The sequence below is a fragment of the Cinclus cinclus genome, chromosome 21, assembly GCF_963662255.1.
Source record: "Cinclus cinclus chromosome 21, bCinCin1.1, whole genome shotgun sequence".
Classification (NCBI taxonomy): Eukaryota; Metazoa; Chordata; class Aves; order Passeriformes; family Cinclidae; genus Cinclus; species Cinclus cinclus.
The window spans coordinates 8,366,174-8,383,672 of NC_085066.1; the positions used below are offsets into that span (position 1 = coordinate 8,366,174).

At 43.9% G+C, this 17,499-nt stretch overlaps 1 protein-coding gene across 1 annotated transcript in view; it reads left to right on the forward strand.

Annotated features, from left to right (window-relative positions):
- Window positions 1-17,499, forward strand: part of IQCA1 (IQ motif containing with AAA domain 1) — a 95,664-nt gene that overhangs the window by 61,438 nt on the left and 16,727 nt on the right. Inside the window, exons 11-16 of the mRNA XM_062506644.1 lie at window positions 1,687-1,793; window positions 2,008-2,103; window positions 8,446-8,507; window positions 11,011-11,093; window positions 13,471-13,578; window positions 16,021-16,220. Coding sequence (XP_062362628.1) covers window positions 1,687-1,793; window positions 2,008-2,103; window positions 8,446-8,507; window positions 11,011-11,093; window positions 13,471-13,578; window positions 16,021-16,220 — 656 coding nt within the window. The remainder of the gene's footprint in view (window positions 1-1,686; window positions 1,794-2,007; window positions 2,104-8,445; window positions 8,508-11,010; window positions 11,094-13,470; window positions 13,579-16,020; window positions 16,221-17,499) is intronic.

The following is a 17,499-nucleotide window of genomic DNA, read 5'->3' on the forward strand; positions in this document are numbered from 1 at the left end:
AAACATAGCACTTGCAACCTGCTGACCCAGTCAAGAAAGTGTTTAAAAATTCACATAACTCCTATATAACATCCCCTTTCCCCAAGGCTGGGATTCCAGGCTGGAGGAGCTACCTCATAACTTGGGCAAATCAGCTTTTCCTCCTGAAATATTACATGACATCTGTCACGCCCTCTGATGACCCACAAGTAATTTAAAGAAATTAAATGTCTGTACTTTGGAGTTTCTTCCATTACCAAAATATCCCCTGTCCTCCTCCATCCCCACCATTCTCAGTGGTGAAATTAAGATTAGCCACCTGCAAGAACTATTCCCTGTTTAAACTGTGTAAATCTACAAATCCTCTGCGTGGAATAGGGCCCTGAAATTTTGTTTGGGATGGAAAGAGCAGCCAGTCTTGGATTAACTAAAACTTGGATGTTAAAACCTTTCTGAATTTGCCTTCATCAGGCAAGGTGTGCAGGGGAGAATATCTGTACAAAACAGATCCATAGAGGAGCCAAGGTCTTAAAGTGGAAAACTATCATTTCAAATCATCAGGAAATTGAATTAGCACATGCAGCTGGAGATTAGGTGTCATTTAGGAAGATACAATCAGGGCTTGAAAGGCAAGATATGAATTGTCTTCCGTCAAATTAGCTCAAGAAGTGTAGGAAAAAAAAGAGGTTTCCATTAAAATAAGGCACTTTGCTAATAGCAGAGAAGTCAGATATGCACTGAGCTCGTCAGACTTCATTTAGTTTTCTTCCTAAAGAGCAAACTGCAGTTTGCCTCAACAAAAATAACGAGCTTCACCTCAGGATCATTAGGTACTTTATCATAAATAGCATTTTTTTTCATCACCAGTTTCACAAATTTGCTGTGACTGGGTGTTAGGTTTCCTCATTACTCCTCCTTTGCACAGCACTTCAGAACAGAGGGGCTGGTTCAGGTGGGTCTTGTCTCCTTTGGGCTTAAGTACTTTTCAATTTCTGCATCAAGTTTAAAATTCCCCAAAGTGCAGCCTCTGTGTGGCCGTGCATCCCCTGTGGGTCAGCTGCAGGTTGTTGCTTCCCTTCCCTCTCTCCCAATTCCACATGCTCAGTGCTGGTTTTATTCCTATTCCAGGGGCCCTGCTCCCATATTTCAGCCTCCTGGGAATTCCTACAAAGGCCAGCTCACCAGGATGCAGCAGTTTTAACTGAGCCATGGGGAGAACAGGGAAATTTGTGGTTTGAATTAACCCCCTTCCATTGGTCCCCAAGCCTGTGTCGTGAAGAGCACATCCTGCAGGGCAGGAGCCATCCCTGTGCTTTCTTCATGGAAAAGATTTAAGCCCTGTGCTGTTAAATAGAATAAAATAATGCCAACATCAGGCATGGGACAGGGCTCTCGGATATTGAGCACACTCCAGGCTTTCAGCTTTACAGCCTCCAAATGACAACCTCACCATCCCATTATCCTCCTGGATTCTGATACCATTTCGCAATCCAAGGCAAAAGAAGAAATCCCTTAACCTCAAGATTTGCAGATCCTAACACAACAGGGCTCTGAACTTGGTAAGGGTCCCTAGAGCCTGCTACTTTCATACAGCTCATCATTTAATAAAAGCTGCCTACAACTACCCTTTCTTTTGCCTCCAGAAGCAGCTGGAGAAACCAAGGCTTCTGTAACTTTTTCCCCTTTTTTCTTTCTTTTGGATAACAGTCTTTTGGGAGAACAGAGATAACAGATCGGATTTTCTCCAGGATCATGACCCAGAGCTGATCAAAGGAGAGGAACGGGAAGAAGTGGAGGAAGAGATCAGAGTGCAGGTGTGCTCACAATAGCAAGAGGACACTCATCATGTGCATTACCTCTGTATATTTTTCTCCAGCTCTAAGAACTAGCCCTGGCACAGACCTTCCCTCCTTCCAGAGTCCCTACTACCTGTTCTTTGCTTTCACACTTGTTCAGCTGAACAATTGTCTGGGGTGAGGTGGCAGAACAGAAAACTGAGGAAGATTCCATTGTGTTTGTCTTGAGCAGGTTGATGAAGTGATGCAAGAGAAACTGCTGAAAGTCAAACAGGCTGTGGATGGAGAGACAGGTCCTCAGGGTAAAAAAGCTGGGAAAGGTGACAAGGTAAGAGCAGCAAGCTGGGAGAGCTGAGGGGCAGTCTCAGTTCCCTGCCCACGTACAGTGGTGGTCAGTACAAACCTCAGGTACAAATATCAAAAATGTGCCCCCAAAACATTTACTGAATCTCAAGGCAGGAACATCTGAAAATTTCTTCACCTGTGGCTATTTTCAGGGCCGTCTCCATTAGCTCTTGATCTTTAACTTGTGTAAATATTGCTTAGGACAAGTTGAGCTATTCCAGAGATAAATGACTACAAGATATTTCAGATTTTCACCCTACTGAAATCCTTGGATGCAGTCAAACAGCAAAATGGAAGCAATCCCTCTCTTTAGGGTGACTGGTTCAGATTAATAGTTTTCCAACAAAAACAGAGATCTGGAGGCCAGTGAATTTTCCAGCTGCTGGCTGTTTTCCTCCTAAATAAGGACTGGTTATTATGTTTCAAGACTGTATACCAAAAAAAAAAAAAATGCCCTCTGAATGTTTTGATGAAACCTTTCATTTGTCTGTAACACCACATAGATCACACACAGCCAGGTACTCATTATGTTACTACATCCTACTGAAGGGTCTGGGAATTTGCAATTAAGCCAAGTTTATTTAGGCATAAAAAATAGGTTAAATCCCCCCCAAAACACAACGCATGTCATGTTCACATCTAGTTTTACAGCATTATCATACAAAGAATTCCACAGCTTGTGGTTCTCTAAAATTCCTTACCAAAGCATTTAAATTAGAGATCATGTCAGTGCAAAATAACTCAAAGCTTACACCCCACCACTCAATCAGCAGATCCACTTAAAACCCTCAGGGCAAATAGCCAACCATAATCTCATGCTGTATTTCATTTCTGTAATACCTTTTAGCATGCAAATACTTGCTGTTGCTCTACTTCTACTCAAATTATCTTTAAAAATGCTCTTTCACCTGACAAACATCCAGTGAAATTCTAATAAGAAAAGACTAGGGCAGCTCTGAAAGCTGATCCCAATTGGATTCCTAAATCTGTTTCAAAAATAGGGGGGGCTTAAGATATATAGACAAAAAATTACAACAATCTCCCCCAAGTTTTCATGGGCAGACACATTTAGATCAGCTGGTTGGTGCCCTGCTGCAAAATGTCACGCTGGAATTAACAGAGCTTTATGTTAGGGGCTGGGTTGGGTTTGTTTTGTTGGTTTTTTTTCCTTCAATGTAGTGTTGGAATAACTTAGGGTGGAGGGAGATTATTTAACTTTTATTTTCCAAAGTTGTGCCAGTAGCCTGAGAGAATGAGGCGGGAAAAGAAGTACTAATTAGATAATACTAAAATCTTAAAGATTTCATCTAAAAAACCCCCCACCCAAGCCAAAGCAGTTCTGTTTGAGAAATGGGGAATAAAAGGAGTGAGGCAGTGTTAGTCAAAACACATCTTCCCTGTGCAAAGCCATTTAAAATGTCCATTCAGCATTGGCAAAGGCTTTTTCCAATTAGTATTAGCATAAATATGTCAGTCATAAACCAAACCAGTGCATACCTGTGCACACAGACTGCAGATCTGCTTTAGGATAACCTGGTCTAGATAATAAGAATAACATGAGCTGGAAAGTTTTGGAAATAGCTCATTAATTTATCATTCAGCAAAAAAAAATCAAGCCACATCTGAGGTCCCATATGTCTCCCCCTCAGCTATGCAGTATGAAATAACAGGTGGCTATTTCAGGTTCTCATTGTAGCCAGGAGCATGTCTGGACTACAGTGTGAAACATCCCCCTGCCAAAAAAAAATGGGGATATTCTGCATTCTTAAGAGAATTCAACATTCTTCAGAGAAAGCAGGCCTTTTCCTGCACTCTGACAGTGGGCATGGGGCAATGAAAGGAAAAGGAAAGGCAAGTTCTTTACAAAAACTTTCACAAGTGGGATTTTGTGTCTGGGGACCATCATCCCAAATTCCTGATGCCACGTTTGGCCATTCCCTCTGTTTTAGGGAATGATTTCTTCTGCTCTCTTTGTCAGGAACAGTCCCTACCAGAGGCAGGTGTTCTGTGCCTTTCCAAGCCTTAAGATGAGTAGTTCACAACTCAGAAAATGTCTGTCTAATCCATATTAAATACAAAATATCCGCCTGACCCACAGGAACCAATCTGAGTTTTAAAGTCCCTTTTGTGGGGAATACAGCGAGGACATCCAGAGGAGCTGGACTCTAAAGGGAAAATTCTCCCCTCCAGTCAGTGTTCCAGACATCCCAGGTCTCAGATTTAAGAAAAACGTTATATAACAGCTCCAGGCCTACCCAGAGTCACTCTTTATTTCCATAAGTACTCTATCACTGATTCCCAAACCTTCAAATACCACTTCCTGCTAAAAGCTGACACTTAACCCTACCAAGAGCTGCTCTCAGAGCTCCTGGAGATAAGAACCCCATTTGCCAGCTTTGTGGAAGAACAAACTTGGGTGAAAAAATTGTTCTTCTCATGACAAGTGGGTCTCCAGAGCAGTAGACTGATCTGGAAATAGCAAAACTAATTAGATTGCACCTAGGACTCACTAAACCACACTGCTGTCACTGGAGGCACAGATCCTGTGCCTCTTTCCAAGCTGGAAGCAGACTGTCCCACCTTTATGACCCAGCACTGACAGGGGGTAGAGAAGTGTCCTGTTTAAGAGACTTTGCTGGACTCTGAATCTCCCTAGTCCAATGACTGTCACTAGAAAGGGGATGAGGATACAACAGAAACAGAGGAATGTGGGTCAGATCTGCTGTAAACTGCATTTTCCTTCACTGTGCACAGTGGCAGCTCAACCCCTGCCTAGCCAGGGATCACCAAGATGGGACTGGGAGCACTGGGAGAGGACAGGCTGAGGAGAGGCTGGGAGGGAGATGTCCTCTGAGTGAGGAACATGGCAGTCACTGACCTGGAAGTTACATTTAAGAGGTTATCAGAGTGCTTTCTCTCAAGCCCATTGTGCTGCTTTTCCTGCTCTGCTCCCCCAAGGATTTATTTCTGCTCCCACTGCAGGTAAAGCAATGCATTGGAAATGAACACACCCACACGTACACAAAGGCATGGCCAGAATTCAGGGGAAAATTAAAAAAAAAAAAAAAAATACCCAGAAAACCCAGGAAAGGGGGACATGAGAACCTAAGTGTGGAAAAGTTGCTTCTGGGCTAGGCCTCAACACAGCTCTGGAGATCCCTTCTTGGGGAAACTGGGCAGCAGCAAAGCAAACCACAAATTGCTGTGACAGAAATATTGACAAGAGCAAAGCCAAAGAGAAGGAGGCCAGAAGAGAAGCTGGGTGAGAACTGAGGGAAGGCTGGGTTCCAGGGCTGTCATTCCCAAGCCCTGCTGGATTTCCTGTGAGTGCTGCACACAGAGCTCTCAGCCAGCTGTGGGATCTGTAACCTCTTTGGATGCTGTGCCTAAATCCAACAGGGACTGCAGATCAGAGTCCCTCATTCATTAATCACTGGGAACGTCTTTGTCTAAGCACTTTTTCAGGGCAAGTGTCAGAAGCTGCTTGTTTTATCTCTGCACTGCCAGAAAAGACTTCTCAGCCCAGGCCCAGTGCAAATCTGCACTTGCTTCCATCTTAAGCATCTCACAGGATCCAAGGGATCCACTAAAAAACTGTATCAGCTGCTGCTGGTTTCCCTAAAACCCTCTTGTTACTTTTCCACGAGGGAACCTACAAGGAGCACAGAGAGGGACTTGTTAAAACAGCATGTAGGGATAAGGAGGAATGGCTTCAAACTCAGAGTAGGTTTAGATGGGATATTATGAAAAAATTCCTCCCTGTAACGATGCTTAGGCCCTGGCATAGGGTCTGCCCCTGGATCCCTGGAAGTGTCCAAGACCAGGTTGGATGGGGTTTGGAGAAGTCTGGGATGGTGGAAGGTGTGTCCCTGCCCATGGCATGGGTGGAACTGAATAATCTCCCAAACCAGCCATTCCATGATGCCATTACCTGTGGTGGCCATAGCTGCAGCCAGGACTTGGGAGATCACAGCCAAAGGGTGACACAGTTCCTCCAGTGTCAACAATTTCCCCCAGAGAGACATTCAGATACCCTCTCCCTCCTGGTGCCATTCCAGCAGCAGACAGTGCTCTGGGATTTGGTCTGAAATCGTATTCTTGTCTGCTCCAACCTTTGACCTACCCAAAGCATTTTGCTGAGCCCCCAGAGCAAGAGAAGCCACCCCAGTGGGCACAGGGTCAGCCCTGTGTCCCTGCCAGCTGCCACCTGATGCAGCTCGCTCCGTGGGAGCTGTCAAAGCAGAAAATCACCCAGTCAGAGGAGGGCTACACAGAAGCTCAAGTGACATTTCAGAAAGAGAAGCAAGGAGATTTCCATTCTAAATGACGAGCGTGTTCACATTCATTAAACATTATCATTTTCTAAATAAAAGCCGTTCCCAGTAAGACAGTTTGGAGGCAAGCCATTGTCTACAATTCATATTTGCCCTTATCGCATCTCAGCCTGTGCCAAATTCCCCATAAATGCTGTTGTTAATTAGGAAAACACATTTTTCCTCTGCACAGTCCATTTTTGTTTTGCTCTGGAGTTACTTCATTGGTGAAGCTGCCTTGAGGACAATACCAGTTGGCCAATAAATTCAACATATGCTTAGTGTCTTTACATAGGTTGAAACGAGCTTTTTTTTTTCCCAGTCAGACCTGAATATATATAATTTCTGGCTTGTTGGAAGAGAGGTTAAAAAGACAAAACAGGAGGAACAGCAAAATAAACCAGTGACAGCCTCAATATTTCCGCAGTTGTTAAAACAGCATGGCATGTGCTTTCTTCTTCCCATACCTTTTCTTCAAAACAAAATCCCCACTGGCACATTTGGATGAATATTTGCTGCCAAACTTACTTATGTAAAGAAACCCAAGGTACAGTTCTCCAAATACAGAGTTGTTTGCTTTATCCTAAACCAAAACATAAAAACATCTCATTTTCCCAGTTAGCTGATCCATATAGTGCTGGGTTTAGGCTGAATTTTCATCTGGATTATCTTTGTGGCATCATAAACAGTAACAGGTGATTGAACCACAGGTTACTTACATTGTGTCTATCCTTGAAAACCTGAAATTGGTGTATTCCTGAAGGCTGCTGATCTATTCTGTGAAAAAGCCCAGCATTTTCCAGATAATTGGATAGGTTTTTTTTTTTTAACTCAACAACGCAGCCTCCAGAGCTCTGCAGAAGTCTTCACTATTATAAAAGAAGCAAAGTAAATGACTGTATTCCCAGGAAAGTGAACATAAACGTTTGGAAAGAATAAGCTGTCTTGTTCAACTAAGCATTTAAGCACGTGCTTAAATTTAAGCTATTGGAGAAATCCCCTGGTGCACCAATGTTTCTGTGTAAACAGTTCCACTGGAGCAATCCTGGAGTGCTTTGCAGCACTGGAGCTCAGACACCAGTGGTGGGCACTAACCTGGATTAATGATGCCCTCTCCACACTACTAATTATCCCTAACCATATTTATGGCTCCTGAGCTGTAATTAATGGAGGGTCTTGACAAGTCTGAGTCACATCTTCCTTATTTGTGTTTGCCATGAGTTTTTTTTCGGTTTTTTGTTTTGTTTTTTTTTTTTTTTTGTAATGTGTAAAGAAATGAGGCACACGAATCAAAATCTTTCTGTGGTGAAATTGTGGTGAAAATATGAAAAGAGCAAGTTGTGTTTTTCTGACCTCTTCCAGCTTCTTCCCTGAGGCATTAGGAAAGAGAAGGATGACCAGTGGTTAGGAAGGTAGCCAGAGTCTCAGGAGCTTTTCCCCTCAGGGAAGCTGTTTGTATATTTTACATCAATATATAGATTTATTTTTTTTAAAGGCAGTCTCTGGAACAGCTACTTGGACCCTACACCCTTTTCCTTCCTGCTTCCTTCTTGAGCAAGGGCCATATCCCCCCTCACCCACAGAACTGGGTTCCAGAAAAATCATGGAATAAGAATCATACAATTAGAAAAGGTCTCTGAGAGATCATCGAGTCCAGCTCTTAACCTGCACTGCCAAGGCCACCTCTAAACCATGTCCCCAGGTGCCACATCCATACAGCTTTTAAATCCCTCCAGAGCTGGGGATTTCACCACTGCCCTGGGCAGCTGTGCCAACAAAAAATTGTCTAATATCCTACCAAAAGGAAGGAGAGAAGCTTCTTGGAGCAAAATGACCCTGGGATGCTTTCCTATGTAGCAGTGGGACTGCTGTTTAAGGATATGATTTTTCCCTTTGGGCTACATTCAAACACTGAAACATTGGCTGTTCTGACCCTCATTTAGCTTCACTACATTAAAAAATATTTATCTGTGCTGAAGTCACTAATTCCTACTTGCTTGTGTGGTCCTCAGGGAAGCAAGACACCTGGGAAGAAAAAGATACCCGAGCTGGAGAGAGATCTGACTCCTGACAGGTAAGGAGAACCTCTCTGCACTAGGTCTCCATATCAACCTTGGTTTTCCTCATCTTCACCAACAAACACAAAATCCCCATTCTTCCACCACACACCACCAGGCCCAGTCCCATCACCTCTAGGCAGGTTAATTCCAGTTTGCAGAGCTAAGCACATGTAGCCTTTCAGCAGGGTATTGGCCCTGTGTGCCTCTTTCCCCGCTCTCTGCAGGTGCAGAAGCACCTGCAGGTTTGTTGACTGTCAGATTTTCCATCCCAGCTGCAGCCTGATAAGGGAGGCTGCAGACAGGTCCCTGCACTCCATAAATCCCCCTTCATAGCTGAGCTGTAGTGTACATGTCATAAATCAGTCCCATGGATCAGTAAGAGTCCTGGCAGACCTGGCCGTTTCTTGTGGACCCTTGCTCTTTGAAGTACCCTTATTATATTTGGAGGATCTGAGAGGATTTCTTCTGCCCTGCCATTTTCAATGAGAGTGATGTGTTCTCTGATAATCCAGCCATTTTTCATCTGTGCACACAACAGAGACACCTACACAGAGACATCACAGGGACCAGCTGATCCAGGAGCAGAGCTGGAGAGCAGCACAATGACAAACACCATCAGTGGGATTCAGCCCACAAACCCATTTGTGCAAGAACAGCAAGACCTGGACTCCATAATTTAGGTGCTGGTGCCACACAATCAGCCAATGATCTCTTTATATGTTTCAAAATATATTATATAAAAAAATAACCTCCAAGCAAATATTTAAAATCCATGTCTCATGGATTATAACAGAGCAGGACCCCTCCTACAGAGCAGTGCCAAAGTCTGCTAAGAATGCATATATTCCCTGCCTTTAAAACTGCTCTTGCACATACCTGCTTCTTTATATATAAACTTACCATGCAGCCAGCTGAAAACATGAGCTTTTTAATAGCTGGCTTTTTATCTGGCATTTTGGCTCCATGCTTTGCTCTTCCCTGCTGAGCATTTCAGAAATAACCCAGAGTGAGGATGAATAACTCAGATTGAAAATCTCCATTTTGGCCCAGTGAAGTCAACAAAGTCAACAAAGACTGGTCACATCACACTCCCTTGGAGGAGGCTCAGGACACGCATCATTTAACTGGCACAGTAAAAACAATAAACCAGGAAAAGTAGAAGTCCTGCTCTCACCAGAGCTGCCAGGTCAGTCCCATTCTACCTTCTGCCTGTTTCATGATGCATTCCCAACATAAAACCACTGAGGATGAAAGCAAGAGTCAGAGCAGCAAAATCAACGTTGTTGAAGGTGCATTAAATTTTGGATTTGCTTATTGCTACTCCTACATTAATTGTGCCACTAAGACTGCATAAACATAAAACTCCTCAGCTGAAATGGAAAAAAGGCTGCAGAACTCAAATTATACCTGTAGGTTTATTAGCCAGCTGAGAGGCACTGTTAAATATATTTATTGCAGCCAGACCAGGACATCCCAATTAAGATGGGTGAGAAAGACAGAATAATTGAGGAGAAAGAATGTGAAAAGTGTGCAAAAACACTGAGAGATCTTAAGAGATTAAAATCAATATTGTTTATGCTGTCAATACACTAAGAAGTTCTGACAGGTTTATTCAGTTTACATCCTGGAAGCGGTATTACTCTATAAAACCAAGTGCCAAAAGTGGTATTGAAATTAATACTTATCATGCCAAAAGAGAGTGTAGAGAAGATCCACATTGATAGAAAACCACACACAAATATAAGTGTTTTAACTCCTTCATTATTGGGATCTACTTCTAGCCACTGATGGGGGTAGGGATAAACTTCCACTGGGGAGGTTTTGGCCATTTCATGGAATCCCAGAGTGGTGTGGGTTGGAAGGGACCCTAAAAACCCATCCAGTTCCACCCCTGCCTTGGGCAGGGTCACCTTCCGCTCTCCCAGGTTGCTCCAAGCCCTGTCCAGCCTGGCCTGGGACACTTCCAGGGATCCAGGAGCAGCAATTCCACTGAAAGCTTTTGCCCCAGTCCCCCTCTGGCCAGCCTGACCACAACACTGCAGATGGTGGATCTGAGTGAGGCATTCCCAGTGTGTTCCCACAGAGATGAGGCCGTCTGTTGGCAACACAATAAATTCCAAGAAGAATTAATGAATTAGTACTAATTGGAGAGCTGAGTGAATAGGTACTGTAGTGTTAGGATTGTCATTATTGTGTAATTTAAAAATAATTTCCCAGTAATTGATATTAATGAATGAGTCCATTACACAAGTCATAACTGATCTGGCATCACCTGGAAATGGGTAAATGGAGTCAGCAGGAGAGGGGTACCCAGTGTGTGAGAGAGGGAGAGCGATCCCTCACCACAAGACAGAAAACTGCTCATTGATTTCACATTGATGGCACTAATCACTGCTACCTCCGAGCCACAAAGTGCATTTATAAAGCTGGGAAAACACAAATAACTCTTAGGCTGGCACAGTTCTTAGAGGACTGAGCTTTTCCTGACTGTTTCTGAGTGATGTCTCTTGCCTGTAGGACCACTGATTCCCTGTACCAGGAACTTGCAGAAGAAGGATTGCTCATCCAAGTCAAGAGTGTGAATCTCTCTGACTACATTGGTAAAGTACCCCTTTTACAGCAAACGTGGTGTTTGATCAAACCTCCAGCCATTCCACCTTCACTGACCCCTGTTTCCAGTCAAGGCTGAGTTCAAGAGTCACTGCACTTTGAATACCTCAAGCCAGGTATGCAAATGAAGTCTCTTTCTGCAGGCTGCTCAGGTCCTTTCACTTCTGCTACTGAACCCAGGAGCTGTTTGCAGAGCTGGTGTTTAACTCCAGGCAGCAACACCTGGAAGCCTTGAATGGTTGTGGATGTCTCAACCACTCTGAGGTGGAACCAGAACATCCTTTAAGGAGCCCTTGCCAGGCAGTGGCAAGACTGTGCAGGTCTAACAGAGCAGGGGTCATAATCCAGGCAGAATATTTCCCAGAGAACAGCAAAAATTGTACCTCCAGCTTTTGTTCATTGAGCAGAGAAGACTCAACCCCTTCCTTGCACCTCCCTGACTGCCCACAAACTTTGAGCAGTGCTTTGAGGCATATCTGGCCCTTCATTTGAGTAAGATGTGTCTCTGCCTAGTTCTGCATTTCACACTCCTCTTGTCTGGTTTCTGTTACCTGCAAATGCAGCCAGACCTGCTTATCTATGCTGTATAGAAAAAAAAGGGTAAAAAAAAAAAAAAACAAAACCCAAACCCCGCATTTTCAGACTTTAGAGGGGTCTAGCACCATGTCCACAAACATTTGGTGGCACACAGTGAAATCACAGCATCTTAAGAGCAGAAAAACCCCCAAAATTCAGGTAGCTTCAAAGGTCATGGTTTGAATTTTGCAGCTATGCAGAAGAAGTAGTGCTACAGGCTGATAGTACAAGGCCAAGGCAGAAAAGACAAGTTCTCCTCTATCACCCCCAAATGCCATGTTTATATCAACTCTTAGAAGCACCAGTTCAGCCTCCAGAGCCTCTTCCCATTCCTCTGAAGAGCTGTTAATTCTCTGAATTAACAAGTGTCCCATCCATTTCATGCTCATTAAACACCATGAAGTAGAGGAAGATTTTCATTCTTCCTTTGTTCTCCCAACCTATCAAGGTCACTTTTGTCCAATGAGCATTCCCCACCACAATTGCTTTTAAAACAGCCCATCTCCAACAATTTTTTGAAATCCAGAAAAACTCCCTTGAAGTGTCCAAGGGCACAATCAAAGCCTGCAGAGAAAGAAGTCTTCATCTGCTCAGCCTAAGGAAGGTCACTTCCAGTTCCTGGGGAAAGGACAAAGAGTAGAACTGTGCTACACAGCCAGTAAGGGCACTGAAATGTCCCCCCTCTATGACAAACTGACATCACTGAACTAATTTTCTTGGTGACCTTATCTAAATTAGTCAGAGAATATCCACTGTGATTTATGTGCAGTTGCAATTAAACCCTTTGATGCCTTCTAATTAAATCTGTGAAGATTAATTCCTATCCTGTTCTTTTGATTTCTCCTTAAATAAAAGATAAAACCTGAAATTAATTTTATACTTCAGAGGGGAGGGGGCAGTTGCACCAGGGCTTGTCTGCCTTTTGGCCCCCAAATTATACCTCCACTTTTGCTCCTAACCACTGCTAATTTACCTCTGCTCCAGAGGCCTCTCGCCCTCTGCCTTTTTATCTCCAGTAAAACATAATATATTGTTATTTTTCAATAATAATCACCATAATGACATATAATTTATGCTAAAAATAATCACTGACTGCATCACAACTGGTTTTCCTGCTTGTGGCCCATCCTCCTGTATCTTTATTCTCCAACATTTCTTGGATATGGACTTTGACAGGGCAAGCAATGTGATTATAGCTCTGTAACCAGAGCCAAGGCAAGATTAAATTGTTTCAATTCACATCAGGGATTTTTCGTTTTCTTGGGTTGTTTTTTTGAAGAAAAGCTGGGAAGAAAGAGGTGAACTGCAAAGCAGAGAGCCCCACTAAATGAGGTGACACACTTACACGTCTAACACAGCAAGGAGCTGAGATGGGACCCAGCCAGGGTAAAGCTTGTTAAAATAGCTTTTCCCCCTTTTTGAAATCCTTCTGAGAGCACATGGTTCACCGGGATTCTAGCCCTGCAAAATCCCAAATCCAGGAATCCTTTGCCAGCAGTGTGATTTATGGCACTGCTAATGATTCTTCTCCACAAAGTTTCTTTAAAAGGTTACTCGAAACCGTCTGCTTTCTGCTGAACAACTTCCACAGCCTGCTCAGCTTCAATTTTCCTTTGCAGTTCACCTTTCTCAGGGCCACATTCCACCAGAATATTGCCCAGCTTGAGTCCCTGAGCCTGGGTTTGCTGAGTGTGTGTTACACCCCTGTTCTGTGGCAGCTCCTCATTCCCTGAATTATGCTTTTTACAACAATAGTGTCACATTTATTGAGCTCCTGCTTCTTCCTCACAGGCTACTACGACTGTCTGAGGAACACCCTTTGTGAGTCAGGTGCCCAGCCCATGCCCTCCATGCCAGAAGTCAGACAGCTCGTGGCACTCTATGGAATATTGCCCTTGGGTAAGAGCACACCAGAGGGCAAAACACTAGGGCTTTGCTTCCTGCCAGAAAGGTGCATTTTACTGGCCTTGACAGGCCTTGATTAGTCGTAATCTGAAGCATTTTGCAGTCTAATTGTTTTTCAATGAAGCCTTCAGAGTGAAGGCTGGATCATTTCAGCAGTGCAGAAAGGCAGGGATCGCCTCCCCAACCCATCTCTGTTTGCATGGCAACAGTTGGTGAATGGCAGCACATAAAGGGAAACCACTTGGGAAAGATAATAGCTAAAACAAGCTCCAGTGATCAAAATTAATCAAGTTAAGGGAAGGGCTAAGGTTGCAATTTACCTTTTACAAGCTGGCTAATGTTACTCAGTGCTGCACAAGGCAATCGTTGGAGGAATTAGTCTGGATGCATTCTGTACATCGCACAGAACACTTGTAAATGCCCTTGCACTTTTAATGCCAGGCTTAGCCAATCTAGCAAGGCTTTGCTGGGTCAGGTTGTTTGCTTTTAATGTAAAATCTATCCTGTATTTCAATTGGGAATGGCATTATGCCAAACTCCAGTGATTGCAAGAAGTGCCTGTCTCAGGAGCCTTTACTCAAAACCTCGTTTGTGTCTCTTTCCACTCCTGATTGGATTTTCCAGCCTCAATACTTCACTTGCATCCTTTTCCATTCCAGAGTGGATCCCAGGGAGATTTTAACTAGGCATATTCTCCCCCAGGCTGTGTCAGTGTCTGCTCATCCCCTTTAGAGGGGAAAATCACCAACATCTGCCTGCCCCCCACCCAGGGAAACAGAGCAAAGCTGACCCAGAACTTCTGCTCTTCCCTCCCTCCAAAGGCAGTGCTCAGGTTATTCTCTCTTCAGCCTGGATGGGGCTCTTCCCACCTGGAACCCCCTCAGCTGCTTTGGGGTGAGCCCTCAGGAGCTGGCTGAAGGTCTGACTGCAATCATCTGAGAGAGCTCAGCAGTTATTGCTGTCTGCACAGTGTATTTCACATATCCCCAGACTCCTCCAAAGCTGTGTTTTGACACCATCTAATCTAGGGAAATCAAGCCCGGAGACACCCCTTAATCAAGAGAACCCATAAATTTTCTGCCATTTATACAATTGGCAAAAATTCTAGGGAGAGGAGACCCTGGATTAGTTAAACAAACAAAAGGTATTTCCAAGAGCATTTTGAAAAATGCCTTTGAGTAACAAAAGATATTACATGAGCCAAAAAAAGAGGTACAGGAATGGTTTCACCTATGGGGTGATATGTTACGGATGACATTTCACTTAATTGGTCTCCAAACTAGTTCATCATGAGATAATTGTGTATCACAGAAGTGAAAGTTTTTCTCAAAATAGCCACCTGATGGCAAGGGAAGCCCCAGCTTTAATGGCATTAAGAAAATTATAAGCAGCTGAAAGGAGAAAGAATAGTAGAAGCTATACTTCATCTTCAACACAGAGGAGTCTGCTGCTCCCCTCCTAATAAATCTTTGTGCAATAGTAATGGATTGGTATGGAATGACCAAATATTAATAAAGCCTGGGTGGCTGACAACCTCCTACACCCTGCACCGTGCTGGAATAATGGCATTTGTCTCTGGGCTCATTTATTTGGGATGTTAAACCATTAGGACACAGATAACCATCCTGATTGGATTTGTTTTAAATAGCAGTCATCCCCATTAACCCAGAGGGCTTCTGCAGGCTGAGGCAAAGGCTCCCTCTGCAGTTTTGGGGCCAGCTTCACTCCCCCAGTCTGATGGACACCAGTCAGAGACCTCCAGGTGTAGTGGATGCTCACAGAGTTTTTCAAACATGTAAACACCACCACTATTGACACAGCACATCTTTAGGCATCGAGGCAAAGTGAGCATAGACTCCCAGTGAGCCTGGATAAAACATCTGACATTTCCTGCTACTTCTACCTCTGGAGGTTCACCTGTCCCAAATTCATGTGATGACAGCTGCAGGGAAGACAAGTTCCATCCCCATCAGCCACCTAAATCTGTCTGTGCTTGTGTTTTCCCAATGTGAGGCTTTCCCAGGTGATGGATCATATTTGTCACAGCCCAGGATGAATTTACCATGGAGACAGAGTGTGGAAATGCTGAGCAGTCACTGCTGCAGGCACAGCAAGGGAAGCACAGCAACCCTAGCATTCACATTTGCTCTAGTCTCAAAATCATTCTTCTAGCTCACATCAGTTTGAAACTGAAGTCTTCCCATCAGAAGGTACAAATAAGGGTGGATGAGTATTGCTCCAAACAGAGCTGTTAAATGTGCTGGGCTCTCAGCTCTGGTTATACAGAATTGAACTCAAGAATACTCATGCCATAGTAAAGAAACAATTAATTCATGTTATCAATTATTTATGGTGAATAAAAAAGGAGGAATCATTCCATTACCTTTATGGCAAATTTAAATGAAAGCAATAATGGTGCCTTATGACTTTTTACAGGTTCCCAAACTGTCCATGAGAATGCTCCTTTGGTGAAATCCCTGTTGCTGGCAGGACCTGCTGGTGTTGGAAAGAAAATGTTGGTCCATGCCATCTGCACAGAAACAGGAGCCAACCTCTTCAACCTCACTCCTTCCAACATTGCTGGGAAGTATCCAGGCAGGGATGCCCTGATAATTATGCTTCACATGATTCTCAAGGTGTGGTGTCTTGGGGAATTCTCCACAAAGGTGGTCCAGTTTATTTGTGGGACAAACAGGGAATTGTAGTTTCTCCATAACAAGGAATATACACACACCTTGGGCAAAGCTGCTCAACCCAATTTGGAATTCCTTCCCTGCCTTCAAGTGTTCAGAACATCAGGAGGAACTTCTCCATGGAAGGGGCTGCCCAGGGAGCAGTGGGAGGTGTCCGTGGAACAAGTGGACATGGCACTCAGTGCTCTGGGCTGGTTGAAAAGTGGTGAAAAGTCAAAGGCTGGACTTGATCTTAGAGATCTTTTCCAACCAAAACGATTCTGTCATTCTGTGAAACCACTTGTTGACAGCCAGTGTGTGCAGCTCTGCAGAGGATTTAATGCCCCTGGAGAAATCACTGGGAGCAGCCATATTTTTCACATTAAGATTTATGGGAGCTTTGTGTTACCTTGAATATGAAAAGCAGCACAGATAAAGAAAATTCTGTTCTCTGTTTATGTGCACATCAGCCAGGAATGCTTACCATGCAGCATTTAATCAAATGCTAGGCTGGGGGTGGTCAGAAATTTCCTCTCTGGGACTGTTGCTGGACAAGGGCTCTCTCCCCTATATTGCTCTCTGTTTACCTATCAGCAAGCTCTTCAAAGGAAAGAATCCTGGTTCAGGATTACAGGAACAGAAATGTATGAGAAGTCTGGAAATGAAAGCAGGCATATGAACTGTGAAGAACATAGCCCAAACCCTCCTCAAAAAAAAAAAAAAACAAAAAAACTAAAAATACACTATCCTGGCAAGATTCTAAGTCCTCAGCCTTTCTGCTTAGGATGGGAGCTGGTAAACATTTCCAGACAAAAAAAAGTTAGGAAAAAGTGATGTTTTTCCAAACATAATATTTTTCCAGTGCCAGTGGTCTAGTAAAATTGGCTTTGCTGGGGATTTATCAGCTGTATGTTATGGAGTCCAGTCTCAGAGCAGGTTTTGTGACAGGTGCCTCCATTCCCAGAAAAGCCACATTTTACAGTCAGGAGCAAAGCAGTCCCTGAGGAGCCTGGTGCAGAGGGAAGGGTGGCAGTGCTGTGATCACACACACCTTTGATGCTGGGGCACTGACACTGGGCCTGGCACTCCCTGACACCATTTAGAGCCATTGAGCTGAGCTAACACTCCCTGTTCTCTGCACATTTCACCTTTCTCCACTTCATTTCTCTGCCCTCATCAGTGGCAGAGCTCGGCTCTGGCTGCAGCACAGCACACACTGTCCTTGCCCTCACAAAATCCCTGC